Source organism: Toxoplasma gondii, chromosome VIII (assembly GCF_000006565.2).
Source record: "Toxoplasma gondii ME49 chromosome VIII, whole genome shotgun sequence".
Taxonomy (NCBI): domain Eukaryota; phylum Apicomplexa; class Conoidasida; order Eucoccidiorida; family Sarcocystidae; genus Toxoplasma; species Toxoplasma gondii.
This window is the reverse complement of record NC_031476.1, coordinates 4,403,321-4,419,991: the sequence shown is the minus strand read 5'-3', so window position 1 is coordinate 4,419,991 and position 16,671 is coordinate 4,403,321. Positions and strand designations below refer to the sequence as shown.

The following is a 16,671-nucleotide window of genomic DNA, read 5'->3' as shown; positions in this document are numbered from 1 at the left end:
ATGCACAGGTAAAGCCTACGCCGAAAGACATCGGTTTCCAACAAGCGTAGTCGTGAATTTCTTCCCCCAGCCTCTTCAAGTGAAAGAAAATTCTTCAGCCCTAGCGGTAGTTACCGAGCCAGTTTCAATCTTCCCTCCGCTTTCCTGCTCAGGGTTCGTTACAACTCCAGTGCCAAAAGCCTTCACCTGCACCAAGCAAACATCGGTACCCACCCAGTGGACTCCGTGGTCCAGTGCACCCCGCGACGAAAGTGGCGTCCTGTGGTGGAAAAGCTTTTGGCGGCACCATGACGCTTCTTCCAGTATTCGAGGCAAATGCTACAGTCCGCCATCGTTCATCCATTTGGTACCTCTGAAAGATGTTGCTGAATAGCGGAACTCCTGCTTTCCCAGTGCACCCCTGGTTTTTCATCCCCTCCGCACAGTCGGGGTTTTGCTGTGATGGTTGGAATACCGCAGCAGTACCACAAACCAAGTTGTACTAGTTCGACGCAATAGTAAGCGTCACCGGGAACTATTCGACGCAGCGTTCGCGCATGTCGGTGTCCTTCTGTTCCGATTGTACTTTGACGCTATAATGGTCGGTGTTACGCATGCATTTGTACTGCGTCCCCTTTTACCTCAAGAAAAAAGTCTTCGGGGTTTACGGAGGAAAGCTTTTACTCCGTAATTCCAATCTCAAGCCGAGCGAAAGTTTGCATATGTTCACTTTTTTTTCTGCGCATTCGGCAAAAAGGTTGCATTTCCACAGCCTTGCAGAGATGAACACTTGATGACACGGTTCCAGTACACATCGTCTGGTTCTGTATCAGATTAGGTGGGACTGCATGTTCGCCGTTCCTTGGCAGGCTAATGACAACGAAGAAAATGATGTTGTCAATGTCACCGGATGTTTGGCTGACGGACCTGCGGCATTACATGGGAAGGTATTCGATGCCTCGCACCAGGTAACCCGGACTATGACAGCAAGCATAAAAGAACACCGTAGCCACAGCAAGACCGCTCCTGCTGTTGCCTCCAACCCACTTGCTACCGCCATACTCAGGTCCAGTTGAGACACCATTGATAGGATACTAAATTTTAAACGACACCAGACATACAGGAACTGTAAGCCGCATAAATATAAATATCAAGTGTATCTGGGCATGTGGAAAGGGGAGTTATTGAGCCCGTTTGACCGCATCGCCTCGAAAGACATCATGCACCTGTCGCTCCTTTCACAGTTGTCTCTTATTACTGGATGTACCACTGGTTGTCTATGCAAACGGACAGAAAGCTCAGCTATAAACCGGACATCCTGTGTACCCTCACGGTGACTACGTGGCACAGCCATGACAACGCCAGATCATCGTGGACAGCACAACTCGGACAAAAGCATTTTCAGTCGCCAAAGTGACTGGCGCCACCGGAAGGTTCCGGCCAGGCTCTGCGTCGAAAGAACAGAGTACGCTCTCGTGTCACTGAAACGCATTCCTGTTCCGTGCAGTCAAGACTACGTCAAGATCCATGTACCTTTGGCCAGACTCAGAGCGGGATTGTATACGTGACTACATTCAGCAGCGCCTCCGTTTTTACAAAGTGGTTCAGGAACAGGTCGGGCGACAGGTCGATGTGGTAATGTGGTATACTGGAGCAAGAGCGAAGGACAATTCTTTTTGGTATGTGTGTTACTGCCGGAGTGCGCTTTACTTAAAGGCAATGCGGTCAGACCCGTCGGTGCTACAGCAAACACACACCAGCTTTGTATAAGCGTACCCAGATCTCATCCATGGGTAACAAAGGTTGAGTTATTCTAAAAATCATCTGATTTCTCTTCCTGGCTGCCTGTGATCCCACAAAAATATCAACGCAATGTTGGTCGACTCTTGACGTGCCGCGGCACTGTGGATGACTGCGGGGTCACTTTTCCTTTTACACGACCCTGTCGTCGTAACGAGGAAGAGAGGCATTTTGAGGGAGCAAAAGATATTGAGTAGGCCGTGGAAAATCTGAGTCCGTTTGCCAGAAAAATCTACGTGGATGACCAACCCTGAAGGCGCTGGCGCGCACGCAAGCCGTCTGTACACTAGAGAGAGTCGGACTAGCAAGTATGCAACTCCGTGAAAAGAGACCGGACTACGAGTCAAGAAGCGTAAGTGAATCGATGTTGCTCGCTATCCTTGAGTTTCACCGTACACGTTTCCTGTAGACAAAGTCTAAGGGCTAATGGTGCCGCAAAAGCGTTGTCTAGCCGTATTGGGTGGCGTGGCGCACGCAGCAAGGGATCATCGACCTGGCCCGAGTACGTGTGTGCTGGCGTTGTCTTGCTCGAGACGCTGCTGCCACTCACTCTGGTTCAAGACACGGTTTTTATGACATACTGGAGATCACTTGTCTATGCCCACTTGCACACAACAAAGAATTGCTGTCGTTCACATTTTGGGTAGGAACGCGGACGGTTCCCTTGTGCTTCTTGGGACCGCGAACGGCTGATCCTCGCTGGTGCGTCCGGTTTACCTATTTTCCTGGCGTCTTCTTTGCTCCCTCGTGGAATGTCGGGGCTGTGGTTGTCTATTCGTTTCCGTGTATTGTTTTTTAGAAAAACAACTTGACTGAGGCTCCGCTGACAAAAGGCAAGCGCACTGAGTCTAGGCGCTCTTGCCTACAACCCTTCTTCAAGATGTACCCGCCAGCGGCTTTATGGGAGTTCGGCGGCCAGCGTCCGCGCAAGAACGATGTCGAAGAGTTTCTCACTCGGGTCGAAAAGGTCAGGAAAAACCGAAAGACCCATGTTCCAGAAGACCTGTTTTCTTATGAAGAAAAGAAGCGACTGCGGAATTCCGAGTACTCGTCTCCGCTAGACGGCTCTGACAGAGACGACGACGCACTCTTGTCTGGCGCAACCAGTACGGCTGATAGGGACGAAGTGGACACACCGGCCGGAGGGGTAGATGAGGAACATGACAATGCTCAGAAAGCACCGTCTGATGCAGGTAGCGCGAACTCATCGGGAAAAGACCATCCACAAGACACTGCGGCACAGAGAGAGATGGAGCAACTGAGAGAGAACATGAGCGAGGAACTCCATAGTGACTGCGTTGAGTGCTTCACGCTGCACGACGCTAACAAAGATGGCCTCGTTCCCCTAGAGGAACTGCCGTGGATGCTCCGCAATCTGGGCCAGTTCTGGACGAAAAACGAGTTGAACGCTTTAATCGCGCAACTCCAGATCGACGGAGTCACTGAACTGGATCTGACAAAATTCATCGATATCGTCGTGACTGAGCAAAGCCGGAGAAAGTTGGACGCCAGAAAACTCGCCGATGCTTTCCGCGTCATGGACAGGCAAAAAAAGAATAGTGTCGTTCTAAGCGAACTGAAACACTACATGCAAGCCTTTGGTGAACGCATGAGTGAGGAGGACTGGAACATGCTAGTCGGCACGAAAGGTGATGTCTTTGAGGGATACTATCCTTCTGCCATCAAACAAGCGACCTTCATCGAAATGTTCGCCGGAAGCCCCGAGAAAATCTTTGAGTCCGGGAGTACCCACACAATGCACCCCCCGCAGTGAGAGTGGATGCATATTGTGCGATTTCTGGATAATGCGGGGGCGTAAACAGCTTTCGGGGACAGAAAAAGTTAATCTGCTGTGTCCCAGAGCATAACCGGTTGTGGTCGCAGGCACTGCACGTTCCTTGTACAGCATTGAACTGGGAAGAATACCGAGCATGAACATGTTCAAAAAAGCATACTAAAACACTTCTTGCTGCTTCTCACAAGGAAAGGAGAACTTGACGGACCTGCACATTCGCAGAAGACATAGAGACAGGAACAGCAACGAAAAGGAAAGAGCCCTACCTGAAACGCGGAAGGAGCACGCGGAGACAGTGACGCTTAACAAAGATTACTAGTAAACGCTGCTCCCCACAAGTTGCGTCGCCAGTAAGTTTCGTCACATCCAAACGTTTGTAAACATTGATGACGATCGCCCATACCTTCCCATTCGCTGTTGTGTATCTGAAAATGTAGGTAGACGGCGGACTCAAGGCATCCATAAGACGGATGTACACATATATAGTTAAATACGCAAACATGCGTAGGTACAGTTCTGCATGCCTAGGGGCTAGCTTGGTTTTTTTCTTTTGATGTATATTTGAATATATGTTTTTATATATATGAGTACATATATGTGTATATATATGTACGACTATGCTAGTTGGCAGTCACATCGGATGTCTGCTTCTGTATTCTGGCACATCGGATGTCTGCTTCTGTATTCTGGCAGGCGCACGTGTAAGGAGGTCTACTTGTGTGGCGGGTGTCCTTGTTTTCAAGGTATCCTTACCTATTTCAAACGCAGAACCTGACAGAGATTAGCTCTTTTCGACTGTTTCTGGTTGACATAAAAGAAGCGACACGAGAATATCTCGTTGCTGCATTCAGACTGTGTTTTTATTAATGCGACTCATTCGCGAAAGTCGGCGACCTAATCAATCTGAAATTCTTCCATAGCTGGGCGCAGTGCCAAGTTCGTTTCTTGGTTGTCTTTAACTGCTTTCCTCTAACGCGCGGACGCCTTTCTTTCCTTTTTCACTTTAACACTGTGTATCATGAACCAGAGTACTGTACTTTTGTACGCACAGAATACATCTAGCTGCGCGTGTTCGTTGGGGAGAGGTCGAAAAATTGCTTGTCAAGCCATGCCAATTACTACCTTGAAGAATTCACACGTCATTCGCTTACGGCAAGAAGCCCGGGGTCGATCCCATTTGAAATGAAAACTACAAGGTTACGCGTGTCCTTCGCTTGACAGACTCACTCCCCGATCTAGGCTCCACGTCTTCTGTGTGTACTGGCTCTTTTCTTGCTGAGTTGTGAACAGCGCCCTGCTCCGGCGATTCCCCGCATTAATTCTTTGAGTCCTCGTAAATAACTAGCGTAAACAGTGTCCCCTGACTAAAGGAAGTCTGCTATCGACCACGTAGAAGAAAGCGGGAACTTTTTCCGGGGAACGGACACGTCCAGCGAAGCGCCTCGTAGCAACTTGCTTCTCGCTGCACTTACCAACGGTTTCTGATCCTGTCTGTGTATCGGCAAGACCAAGGGAATGCCCGGTTTACTGACAGGGAATTTGGACACCACTGTTAATGGCTTTGCTGGGATCACACTCTGGATTATGATAATGAGAAAAATCAGTGTTGCGCGCAAGCGTGTGCGTCCGTCACCCCGCACAATTGCCGCCCTGTTACCAGGGACGCCAGAAGCTTACTAGATTGCAACGTCGCTTAAACTTGTTGCTTCCCCATTTGCTTCTAGAAAAGACTCCTTTCAAGACTAGGTGTTGTGGAAAGGGAGCTGGATTCCATTTGAAGGAAGGCTTGGCCCATGACATTTTTATGGTTCCTTTTACACGCTCATGCTACCAATCATGCCACCTAGTTGCCGGCGACATGGAACGTTCTCTGGAATTACCTTTCAGTGCCGGGAGCGAATTCGAGTCTACTGCAGGCAAATCCATCGGAGGGACTGCTGATGCCACAACTGAACAAATACGTTACGGGTCCCTATGCGACACACCGGTCCTGTCTTGCGGCCAGACTGTGCCCTGTTGGCCTCATGAAATTTTCTTATCGCGGCTTACTGTTTTGTCTGGGTGGCCACATTTTCTCTGTCGCTTTTCAGAAGCACCCACCACACCTGGACAGGCATTCGCGACACTGTCACATAAGCTCAGTGCCACTCTGGGACGCAGGCAATGAAGCTTCGCAAAGTTTTTGCCTGTTCACTTTTCGTACACAGCGGCAAGCGTAAACATAGATAATTCGAATGAAATGAAGCCAAAGGTCACCATAAGACGACAGACGCTGCACAAGTTCACATTCCCCGACTCACCCAGTGGTTAGGTCACCACGACTTCGTCACCGCGCTCACCTGCCTGCTACTCTTATTGAAGAGTACTCACGAGAAAGCTTTTGTTGGTGTAATTGTGTGCATTTACCGCCAACCTCATTAGCTATCTACATGCTGGTGAACAGGACACATAATATGTCACCAGGTGTAGAATGCCAATCATACCGAGTGAATACTGAACCTTGAGTGCCCGTTACTCGATGCAAGATGGGGATGTCTAAGACACCCTTGCGCTTACTAACAATTCCTTCTTCCAGATTCGAATGAAGTTCGTCTTTAAATGTGTCCAATATCCCATCGCGTAGCAGGTTTCGACTGTCGACCGCCTTCCCTAGACAAGTGTGCCAATATGCCTCTCTCCAACGACACAACAACTAACGGCGGCATGCGTCCGTTCCGCCTGCTTGATTTAACCAGGCTATATTTCTGCTTCTGCGGGTGTGTGTCAGGGTCAGATCATCTCAATCAACAAGAATCATCTTAAACGGTATCTCGTGGGTCTCGTCAACTCTTCATCGTTGCATGCACAAGGAAAATCAGAACAGAACCTTCATTCGCCTGGAGTAACAAACGGCGGCCTATTTTCGAGGCTTGCTGGGGGATGTTGCCGTCAGAAAAGGAACCTGGAACGCGCTTCTCTCCATTCTTTGACGAGACATTCCTTCGGTTGTGGAGGACTTGAATTCAAACTCGAAGAGAGCAGTTCGGCTGCCGGGGCCGAAGAAGCTGAACTTGAAAGAGAAAAGTTGCCCCGCTGCCGTGCTAGGACTCTCTGCATGTAAGACTCGGTGGGTCCGCGTGTACGTTTTGAAGGAACGAATCGACCTTTTCGCAAGGAGATAAACTTCCTTCTTTACTTAGTATCTTCGTTTCGTTTTCGTGGATTTGGAATCGTAGACGACGGGCTCGTTCGGATTCGGTTGTGTGCAGAATGTTCTTGTCTTGCCAGACACGCCTGGCTGCAGTTCGCTTCTTCTGTCGACAGAATGGCAGATGACGGCAGAACGCTCGGCTTTCTGTCCTTTTTCTCCTCGTGTCTTCTACTGAATCGCGTCTCTCTGCTTTCTCTTACTCTCCTCATCTTTCTTCTACACTTGCATGCAGGCACTGTGAGGCCGGCGACTCCTGAGAGACTTTCTCAGCCGCGGTCTAGTGTTTTTCTCTTCGTGTCTGCTCGCGCATCCAGTCCTGATCCAACCTCTTCACTGAGAGTTCCAAACAGACTAGCCGCTCCGTCTTCTGTTTCTTCGCCGTCTTCTTCCAAAACGCCTGAGGCCAGTGTCTCAGGGGGACAGCAGTCTTGTGCCTCCTCTCCTTCCTCTGTGGCAGCTTCCCTTGAGGCCTTTGCTTCACTCTTTGTTTCCTCTCGTCTTGACGGAGACTCCTCTTCTTCTTCTGGAGTACAGACAGTTCCGTTTGCTTCTTCGGGCGCCTCTCCTCAGCCTGCTCACTCGATCCTTTCAGTTCACCAGGCACCGGTCGGAGTCCTTTCCTCTGCGTTGCTCCCGCCTTCTGAAGATGGCACATCCCATGAGGAGCCTCCCCTAACTCGTGAAGCTTCTCCTTCTGTGTCGGCTTCGCTTCCTTCGCCAACATCTATCTCGTCCTCTCCCTCAAGTTCTTCTTCAACCTCAACTGTTTCTCCCTCTCCTTCATCTGATTCTGCCTCTCCTTCTACTGTTTCAGCTTCTGCATCTCCTTCTGCTTCGTCACTTTCTTCTTCGTCTGTGTCGAGTTCTTCGTCCTCTGCCCTTTCAAAGGCAGCGCCGGGCACTGAGACACCATCGGGGGAGACGGGGAAGGAGAAGGATGTTGACTTGGAGGGAGAAGACTCGGTTCTCATCTCAGTTAACGCAGGGAACTTTGACAGATTCCTTCGAGCAGAGGAGTGAGTGGAGCTCCCGTGTTTTTCTTGTTTTCGAATCCTGCGGCCTCCCTCGATGGCTCTGCATCCTCTGTCAAAACGATTGTTCCCCCTTCGGGTGTCTTCTTCTCCCTCTTTCCGAAAGAAGCGTTTTGTGTCTCAGATGAGCGACGGCTGTCGGTCCCCAGCTTCTCTCGTCACCACGAGTTTCTTCCAGCTCTTCATGTCCTAACCGCGCTGTACAGCAACTGCTCAAGAAGCGCCTCTATGTACATCTTTTGCCCTACCTCTCTGCACTTGGCTGAGCACCCATTTTTTGTAGAGAATTGACTAGCATGTCCCCGTTTGCGCATTCCGTTTCGAGTTGTGAATGGCTGATGTGTCTTCGCTTGCGTTCTCAGTGTTCTCAGAAACGTCCAACCTGTTCAGCCGTCTCGAGTGTGGCGTAGCCAAGATTCGTTTTTTTGTGCATTGTCCAGCGAAGACAGCGAGTCACTGGAGATCTGTTCGTACCAAGGAGGTTCGGAGAACTAAGGAAACTCGTACTTGTCTCCTTTTCCGGAGATCCGCATGTGGACATGTTCTGTCACTGTACGGAGTGCACGTGTAGATACACCCGAGTCACGTCGCTGTCTGATTCGTTTCCTCTTTAATAATCTTTTCCGTCTTGGAACGCGCTCCGTAGCCGACGCTTCCCCTTTCGCGTCGCCTTGCGTCTGGCCATTCGATTTCTTTCTCTTTCGGCGTCTGGCTGACGCCTTTGCAGTCGCCTTTATATCGCTTTCTGGCCGAGTTCGAACCTTTTGACAACAGGGCACCGTCTGGGGGCTGAGGTGTATGAACATCCGACTGCCATCTCGCCGGCGCTTCCCGGTCGACTCGTTCGGTAGGCAGTTTCGCGTTTTTCTCTTTGCTGGTTTTCTGCAGACGCCTGGTTGTCTTCTTCTACGTCCCCTGGTGTGAGCGATGCCAAAATCTCTTCCCAGAAATCTACGATGCTGCTCTCCGTCTGCGCCGCCTTGACCCTCCGATTCGCGTTGCCACGGTGAGAGCGAGAATGAATGCACTGCGCAGTGCTGAAAGGGACTCGCAAAACCTGTGGCTCGCTTTCTGCGTCGACTGTTTCTTGACTTTTCTTTCGGATCGAGAACTTACACTTCTGTGGCATTCGCGCCCTCGTTTTCCTGAAGACGCGAGTGGCGACTAGGTCGATTACACGCGTTCCTCGCCATTGGAATGCGGCTTATGGACATCTTTTGTACGCGTCGTTGTTCTTGGTCGTATGTCTTGCATGCCTCTGCGCGTACTGCATACTCCCCGCTTGGTCAGGAGACAAAACAGAACCTGGACCCAGCAAAAGGAGATTTTCAAGATCGAAATTCGTAGTCCAACACTGGTGCTGAAGCTGCCTGTCATACTGAGATGGCCTCTGCTCCGTACGAGGGGACTTGGGAGGAGGGTGGACCGAGTTGTTCGCCGCTTCTCGTCCTCAACGCAAGACGAGATGTCATCTGTGCTCTCTCCACATGCTTCCTTCAGTTTCTTCGCACGCAGGCTTCTCCCGTCCTCAGCAGTGTCTCTTCTTCCTTCTCTCTGTCGTATTCTGTCCGTCACTGTCGCGCCACCTGTGTTTTTCTTCTCCTTCTTTCCTCTACGTTTTTACTGCCTTTTTCGTCTATTCTCTGCCTCGCTTCCCCTTCTCCTCTTACCTCTCCTTCTACCGCAGAGGGTGCCTCACTTTGTGGCTGCTTTTCTGTCGCGCTTCTGCCTTCTGCAGGTGGACTCTGCGGGCCAGGAAGAACTCGCGCGTCGCCTGAAGGCGGGCGCTGCTCCATGTGTGAAACTCGTCCGACTTCTTCCTGCTGCTTCTCCATCCTCTCCAGCCTCTGCCCAGGAAACGAATGGCGGCAGCCGCGCTGCTCTCGAGGCGGCAAGGCGAGAAGGAGCCGCCCTGTCTCCTTTCAAGGGACTCGAAACGGAAGAGTACCAAGGCTTCCCTGACGCAGACCGTCTCGTCAGATGGGCGATGAAGTACGAAGAGAAGAAGAAGGGCAAAGAGAAGACGAGGAAAGGGGAAAAGGACAGTGCAGAAACAAGAGAAGATTCAGATGCAGGGACGACGGACGACAGCCGCAGATAAAGATGAAGAGCGAGGGGAAGAAGGCGCAGACGAACGAGAAGACGAAAGAGAACAAGATGAAGAAAGAGAAGCAGAAGGAGAACGAGGAGAGAAAAGGAGAGAAGAACTCAAGGCCCGACAGAGACAAGGAGGAAGAGACGGAAAAACAGAAGAGTGAAAGGAAGATGAAGAACGAGAAGAACTGGGCAAGTTTTGGGGGAAAAGGAAACCGGGCGGTGTCGAAGACGAGGTGCGTGACGGTGGATGCGACTCCGACTTCTTCACTACAGCAATTTCCCCTTTCTCACTGTCGATGTGTGTTCAGGAGGGCAGGCGCGCCGGCTTATTACTTGAAGGATTTCGCTACGGCAGATCGCTTCCTTTTCGACAATCCTGTCACACTTCTGGGCGTCTTCGACAGTGATGGCAAGTGCCTTTTCTTCACCTGGTCGACTGCGTCTTTCGCTTTTCTGTCTCTCCGGCTTCACGCAGACGCATGGGAGACCCCAGTCCCCAAGTGAAGCCGGTGTTTCGCTTTGCTTTCTTGTCGTTTTACCTTTGGGCTTTCCTTCACAAAAAGTTCCTCGCTCCGGTCCGCCAACAGACAGGCGCGGTGTAGATTGCCCTCCCCACCCTCGCCGCTGCTCGCGCCCCCATCGACTGTGTGCACTTTACGCTTCTTGTCTAGCTCTCTTGAGTCAAGTCGGAAAGAGGCCTCTTTGAGGAGAATCGAAACTGGCCGGCAGGCAGGATGACTCCTTCATGCGAATCGTTGCCGGGAAACTTTTCTTCCGACCCTTCGTCTGTGTGATTTTTCGGATAGCGACACGAGCCTGTCTCTGGCTCAAACGGAAGCTGTGTGAAACCAAGTGCGCCAAGCACGGCATAACGCGGAGAACTGCATGCGGGGCCGAAAAAAAAGGACTTTTGTCTGGCGTTTGCCGCTCTTTTCAGGTCAAGCAAGAGACGTCTTCTTGCAGGCATCACATCTGATCGAGGAGGTCACCGTGGCGATCACAAATAGCACGGAAATTGCGACTAAACTTCAGGTAGGAAGACAACTCCAGTGGTCCACCTTTGTTGAAGTCCACCTTGGGGCGTCCTCGGTTTTTCCTTCAGGGTCCATCACTTCAGAGTCGCCCGTTGTTCTCCGCTTTTCTCTCGCGTCAGTGTACACGCCGAGCGCCTTAGTCGTGGCTGTGAAACGCGGTGTCTCTGCACTCTTTCCTGTCTTCCTTTTCGCCGTCTTAAGGTGACCAAGTTCCTCTTTCTGCCTCCTCGCTCCGGACTGGCTTCAGTTCGCCACATTCGCGCCCTTTCGAACGCCTTCTCTGCGTCGCGGGCTCTCCAATTGTCTTTGCGTTTTTGAACTTGCTTCCCTCTCCCAGGTTCCCATCCCCAGCGTTCTTTTGTTCAGAACGTACGGCGAGCACATGGTCGTCTTGGGGGACCGCTCGTCTCCGGCTCTCACGCCACAGGACATCGTAGGCTGCATGTTCCTCTGTGTGTCGCGTTGTTCTCGAGTTCTCTGACTTCGACTCTTTCTCGCCCCGCTCCTTCGCATGGCGAGTCGCGACGTCCTCTGCGTGCTGTCCAGACCTCGATTTCCTCCGTTCGCTGCCGCATGTCTCGTCTTTTCCACCTCGTCCTCGTCGACGTTGTAGCCGTCTGTCCTGCGAGAAAAAAGTCGCTCTTCTCTGTCCACACTGGAGCTTGCAAGGATGACACTGCATCTTCCATTTGCTCTCACGTTCTTTAGGCTTTCTCTGGGAACGCGCGCTTCCGCTGTCGGCCGCGCGAAAGAGGAGTCTACACATCGTTTTCTCTTCGCGCGCGCCTTGGCAGATTCGAGCAGTGCATGCTTACGAGCCGATAGCCTCGAGTCCACTGCCGTTCTTTCCGCCAGTTGCGAGTTCTGGTTGTCGTCTCTTTCGCTTCTCAGGCGTCGATCTGACTCGTGATTCGTCTTGCAAAGAACTCTGAACATGTCTGCGTTTCGCCTCCGCTTCCCCGCTTCTCAGGCTCGCTTCACGAGAGAACAGAGATTTCCTCATGTGGTTCCCTTCAGCCCATCGACAGCACCAGATGTAGGCCGGACGCATGGGTGCTGCCGGCAACGCGCATCCATCCCTGGGACTTATGAAACATCTTTTCGCTCTTTTGCGCGGTTTTCTCTTGTTCGTTTCGTCGCTGTTCTCTGTGGCTTGCTCGAGTCGGCCTCCAGCAATGGATATCCTCTCAGGTTTGCGCCTTGGTCTGTTTTTCCGTTAGTCCCTGCCCTCGGTTCCAGATCTTCTTTGAACAAAGGAGTAAACGACCAGTCGTTTCTTCCCCCGTGGCGCTCTTCCTTTTGCAGTCGCAACATTCGCCTTGCGTTTCCTTTCGTTTCGCTGCTCGCTGACGTCTTCTTCGCTTCTTCCCTGATGACTGTCCTCCTGGGTGTTGCTCCGCTGCTGGGTCTCCTCTCTGTGCGTTTCGCCGTTTTCTGTCTCGATTCATTCTCTCGCATTCTCTGTGTTCTCGCGCTTTCTTCCTTCCCTGCGTTCGCAGCTCTTCAATGACGGCCGGCCGCTCCTCATTCTCCTTCGCTCCGAGGACGAGGCGGGTCGGCAAGCCGAAGCGGCGGTGAGCTTTGGTGACGCGTTTCTCAAAAACTGAAATTCTTGAAGTCCTCCGCCATCTCGTGATGCACAGAAGAAGAACCGTTACAGTGTCCTTTGATGAGCAAGCTTTTCGTTTCTCTCTATGAGAAACGCGCGCCTGGAAGGTCACCTTCCACCACTCTGAAATCGAGAGGAGAAGGAACGAAGAAGAAAGACGCCTACAGACAGAGACGCGCGTCCCTGCAGCCTTTAGGTCGATCGACGATGGTTCGTCTCTGCGTGTCTTTCAATCTGTCCTTTTTTCCTAGGTTCTGCATGCAGAACCTCTCCTTTGCTTGTCGCGTTTTCGCTGGTACTCCTTCTTCGCCGTGTGCCCCTCTGTCACCTCGACTTCTTCGCGCGGGTCGCCTCGCTCTCCAGACACTCAAAAAGACCTCCCGCTCTCCGTTGTCTTTTTCCTCTTTCGTTTCAGCTCCATGAGGTGGCACCGCGGCATCGCAGAGAGATCATCTCCGTCGTCCATGGGACAAAGGGAGCATTCGCAGCTCGACTCATGAACTTCTTGAATCTCTCCATTCAAGACATCCCAGCTGTAAGAGAAACAGAGTCCGACTGCAAAGGAGACATTTTACGACCTAGATGCGCCTCTGGAAACAGCGCTCTCCCGTAAACATCCATAAGTATATATATGTTGCTATTTTAAGAGGTATACCTTTCTTTCCGTGGATCTTCCTATCCATCGATCGATCCATCTATCGATATACATATGTATATATATGCATATATGTATATATATATATGTACATATATGCATGTGCGTATGTGTAATTAGATGCGACCTGATTTATTGGCGTATACATTCGATTGGTAGAGGTACAATGTCGAGCATGTGATGCCCATCTGGTGAATTTATATTTCGTAGGCATATTCGGATGTTCACATCCGAGAACACATGTACATCTGCATTTGTTTTCTGCATATCCATTTTATGATACATGTAGATATGCATCTGTTTATAAATAAACTTGTGGGCGGGTGACAACCCGTGTGTCTCTCAGTGTACAGACACCACTCCGTTTTGAAGCAGACAACAGCACATATGCACATCTGTGTAGATGAGTCCTTTTGCGTCTGTGTGTGTGTGGATCGGTTGATTCAAGCCTTCGTTTGCCTGTGTTATTTCGTCTCTTTTCCGTGGTTGAACCTTTCTCTTGCCTTGGATCACTCGCTCTTTTCCGAGCTTCATCTCCACAGATAATCGTGACCGGCGAGAGCAAACGGCCTGTCAGATGCTCCCGCATGCAGTGTCTCCGTACTCGGATGTCCCTGCACTCACTGCATTTCCCCCGATGGCCATGAGAAGCAGCAGGTGTGGATGAGACTTTGAACGCTGTGCATCTGCGAACGGCACTCAGCACAGAGACGGTTACATGCCTATTCACTGCGTCTGTCTGGCGTTCTGCACAGGACTGAATTCGTACGGCTTTGGCCCACTGATGGGAACCATCGCTTTTTCTTGTTTTTCTGCATTGCAGGCGGTGATTGTCGAGAATCCATCTTCTCGTATTTCCAAAGTTCAGTTTGTTTGTGAAGACAAGCCTCTGACTCGCGGGAGCCTGGAGCGCCTAATAAGTGAGGAGATTGTTGAGAGTCTGAGACGCAGTCGTCGTCTCTGCTTTGTTCGAACAGAAAAAGACAGCAGCTGTCTCAATTCACCTGTCCGCTGTCCTTTCGCTTTCTCGGTCGCCTGCAAATTGCCAAGGTTTTCTCTGTTTCTTTCCTTTTCAGGAGACTACCGAGGTGGGGCTTTGAGGCCAACGCGAAAGAGCGCGCCGCCGCCTCTCCAGGCTGAGCAGGGGCACACCGTGGTGAGCCTCTTTCGTGAAACTTCAGCGAACGCGCGGGGAAAAAACAAAAGGCGGCAAAAGCGGAACCGATGGCCGAGACGCGACACTGCGAGGGGGAAAAGGAACTGGATGGAAGAGTTGGAAATTCAGGCCCAGCACTCGAATCCGAGGCGAAAGACGAGCCAGGAGGGAAAACGGAACTCGAGTTGAAGGGAGGACGAAGAGAGAAAGTGAAGACAGAAGTTCTATCGTGCGACGCAATTTGAGAGAGAGAAGGAGAAAGATTCAAGAGAAATGAAAAAAGAAGCAGTCAGAGGACGCAAAAGAATCACACCACTGTGACCGTGTCTATATCTGTTTATATCCGTGGAATTGTCTCTATTTCCATCCATGTGCGTCAAGCGATGCACATCTCTCTCTGTGTATCCATAAGATTTAAGCGTATATATATCTATATGTGTAGGTGTAGTTGCGTATATCTGTAACGTATCTTAATCTACCTTTTTCTCCCTTAACGTGAGTAGATCGATGTGAGAGGTGTGTCGTACGCTTTGTGGGGAACTTGTATTCGACCGCCGTGTCTCAGGAACTCTCTGGACAGGATCTACGCATGTCTTGGCAATTTTGTCTCCTTCGTTTATCTCTGCAGAAACTCGTGGGGTCGACGTTCGTCGAGCCTCTGCCGCCTCCGAACTCGGAAATGCTTCTCTTTGTTTATTCCCCCTGGTGTGCTCATAGCACCAAGCTGCGTCCAGTTTTTGAGGAGGTGAGGCCACAGACTCTATTGAGAACATTTTTACGAAGTCTCGTTTCGTTCCTCTGCACTCGGCGCACAGCAGAGCCAGGCCAGGCAGACCGACGGTCTTCTGCATGCGTGACGTTCTGTGTCCGCTACGGAACCACCAGAGGTGCTGTCCATACACGGCGGATCTGTTGCCCGGCGCTGTATCGCGCGAAAGGTTTTCGACTTGAAACCTCTAGAACGCCTGCGAATTCTCGTCACACAGATGCCTCTGTCGACGCATGCGCAGATGTAGAAACAAATGCTTCAAATCCCAAAACTGGACAGACTCCTCGGCTGGCTGTCACAATCCGTGACTTCGCACGCATCCGTGTGAACTGGTCTCTTTAATTCGGTTGTGAATCCAGGGCAGCTAAACGATTTCCTCCCACAAGAGACGCGCGTCGATGCGGTTAGACTGCATGCCCTGAGAGGGTCACTTTAAACGTGGATATTGTCTCGATGAAACTGACCTGTGCTCCAGAGATGCTCGCACATGCGGTGAGACTCGTGATCCCTTGTGGCAACTGTTCCGGTCTGCAAACGCGCTGCGGATACAGACGGGTGAACTTCTTACCGGTCGACCTTGTGAAGACGACTTCATCCTTCTGCGTGTGTCTCATCCGAGGAAGCGTGTGACCCAGCCGACTTGAGCTAAAGGACCGTGGCGTCCTGCTGGCGAGTCGTTCCAAAGAAGCGTTGCAAGGGAATGCCTTTTGCTCGACAGGCGACATCTCGGCTTTCTTTGACGACCTTTTGAGAACGCGATTCTGTGTGAGCTTTTCGCAGTGCCTCCTACGAGTGTCCGGCGGGCGTCTGCCTTGCGACGTTTGGATTTTGTGCAGGTAGCCACCCGTCTGGCTCACATTCCAGAACTGGTGACGGCTGAGTTGGATGGAACCGTGAACGAAGTCGAGGACGTCAACGTAGTGAGTTACCAGAATTTGGTGGATCTGCGCAGACGCGCAGGACCGAATGCCTGGAATGGCGACTCACTGTTGCGGCCGCCAAGTTCAATTCGCGGCAAGAAAGACGAGGGTCAGCGCGAGTCGCTCTGGGACTTTGACCGAGACGTCTCGCTCACGGATGTCATCGCTGCAGACGGCTATCCCGCGTTGCTGTTCTACACACACGACCAAGAGGAAGAGGACCTGGGGAAAACCAAGGAGAGAAAAACAGTTGTTTTCTACGACGGGGTTCGAGACGTGCAGAGCATCCTCGAGTTTCTGCTCATGCACAGCAAAATCCTCACCAGAGAAAGACTCTTCAACTCGCTGCAGATGTAACGGGGAAGGACTGGGGCGCTGCGCAGAAACGGACTTCGTGGACTCAGATTTCGAAACCGATGCGTGCAGAGCTGCATGCGAACGTGGAGAGCCTGCTCCCTTGAACGATGCCAGAGACAGAAACACGTGCTCAGAAGAGACAGACGAACGGGCATGAGGACGACGCGACAGAACGGGGTTGAGGCAAAAAGTCTTCGAAAGCTGAGGAGTCCTCTGTTTGCAGCTTGTACCGTTACACTCGGGAGCGTACCGGAAGACGCAGGAACTTTGTGTGTCGAG

General features: G+C 51.4%; 2 protein-coding genes across 2 annotated transcripts; both read left to right on the top strand.

The window, feature by feature from the left end:
• Positions 1-2,382: 2,382 nt before the first annotated feature.
• TGME49_271750 (EF hand domain-containing protein) lies at positions 2,383-4,046 on the top strand. The gene has a single exon (XM_002365780.2). The coding sequence runs from the start codon at positions 2,660-2,662 to the stop codon at positions 3,551-3,553; it is 894 nt and encodes a 297-aa protein (XP_002365821.1). The 5' UTR covers positions 2,383-2,659; the 3' UTR covers positions 3,554-4,046.
• Positions 4,047-6,878: 2,832 nt separating this feature from the next.
• On the top strand, positions 6,879-16,392 carry TGME49_271760 (seryl-tRNA synthetase (SerRS2); the record flags this gene model as incomplete). The annotated part of the gene is made up of 13 exons (XM_002365781.2): positions 6,879-7,780; positions 8,684-8,801; positions 9,534-9,787; positions 10,201-10,301; positions 10,830-10,924; positions 11,264-11,359; positions 11,897-11,962; positions 12,426-12,500; positions 12,951-13,070; positions 14,014-14,110; positions 14,267-14,346; positions 14,975-15,091; positions 15,952-16,392. 13 exons carry the CDS (start codon positions 6,879-6,881, stop codon positions 16,390-16,392), a joined length of 2,562 nt encoding a protein of 853 aa, XP_002365822.1.
• Between the last annotated feature and the right edge of the window lie 279 nt (positions 16,393-16,671).

Excerpts from the sequence above, each read along its gene's own strand:
- TGME49_271750 (XM_002365780.2), top strand. The coding sequence starts at position 2,660 with ATGTACCCGCCAGCGGCTTTATGGGAGTTCGGCGGCCAGCGTCCGCGC.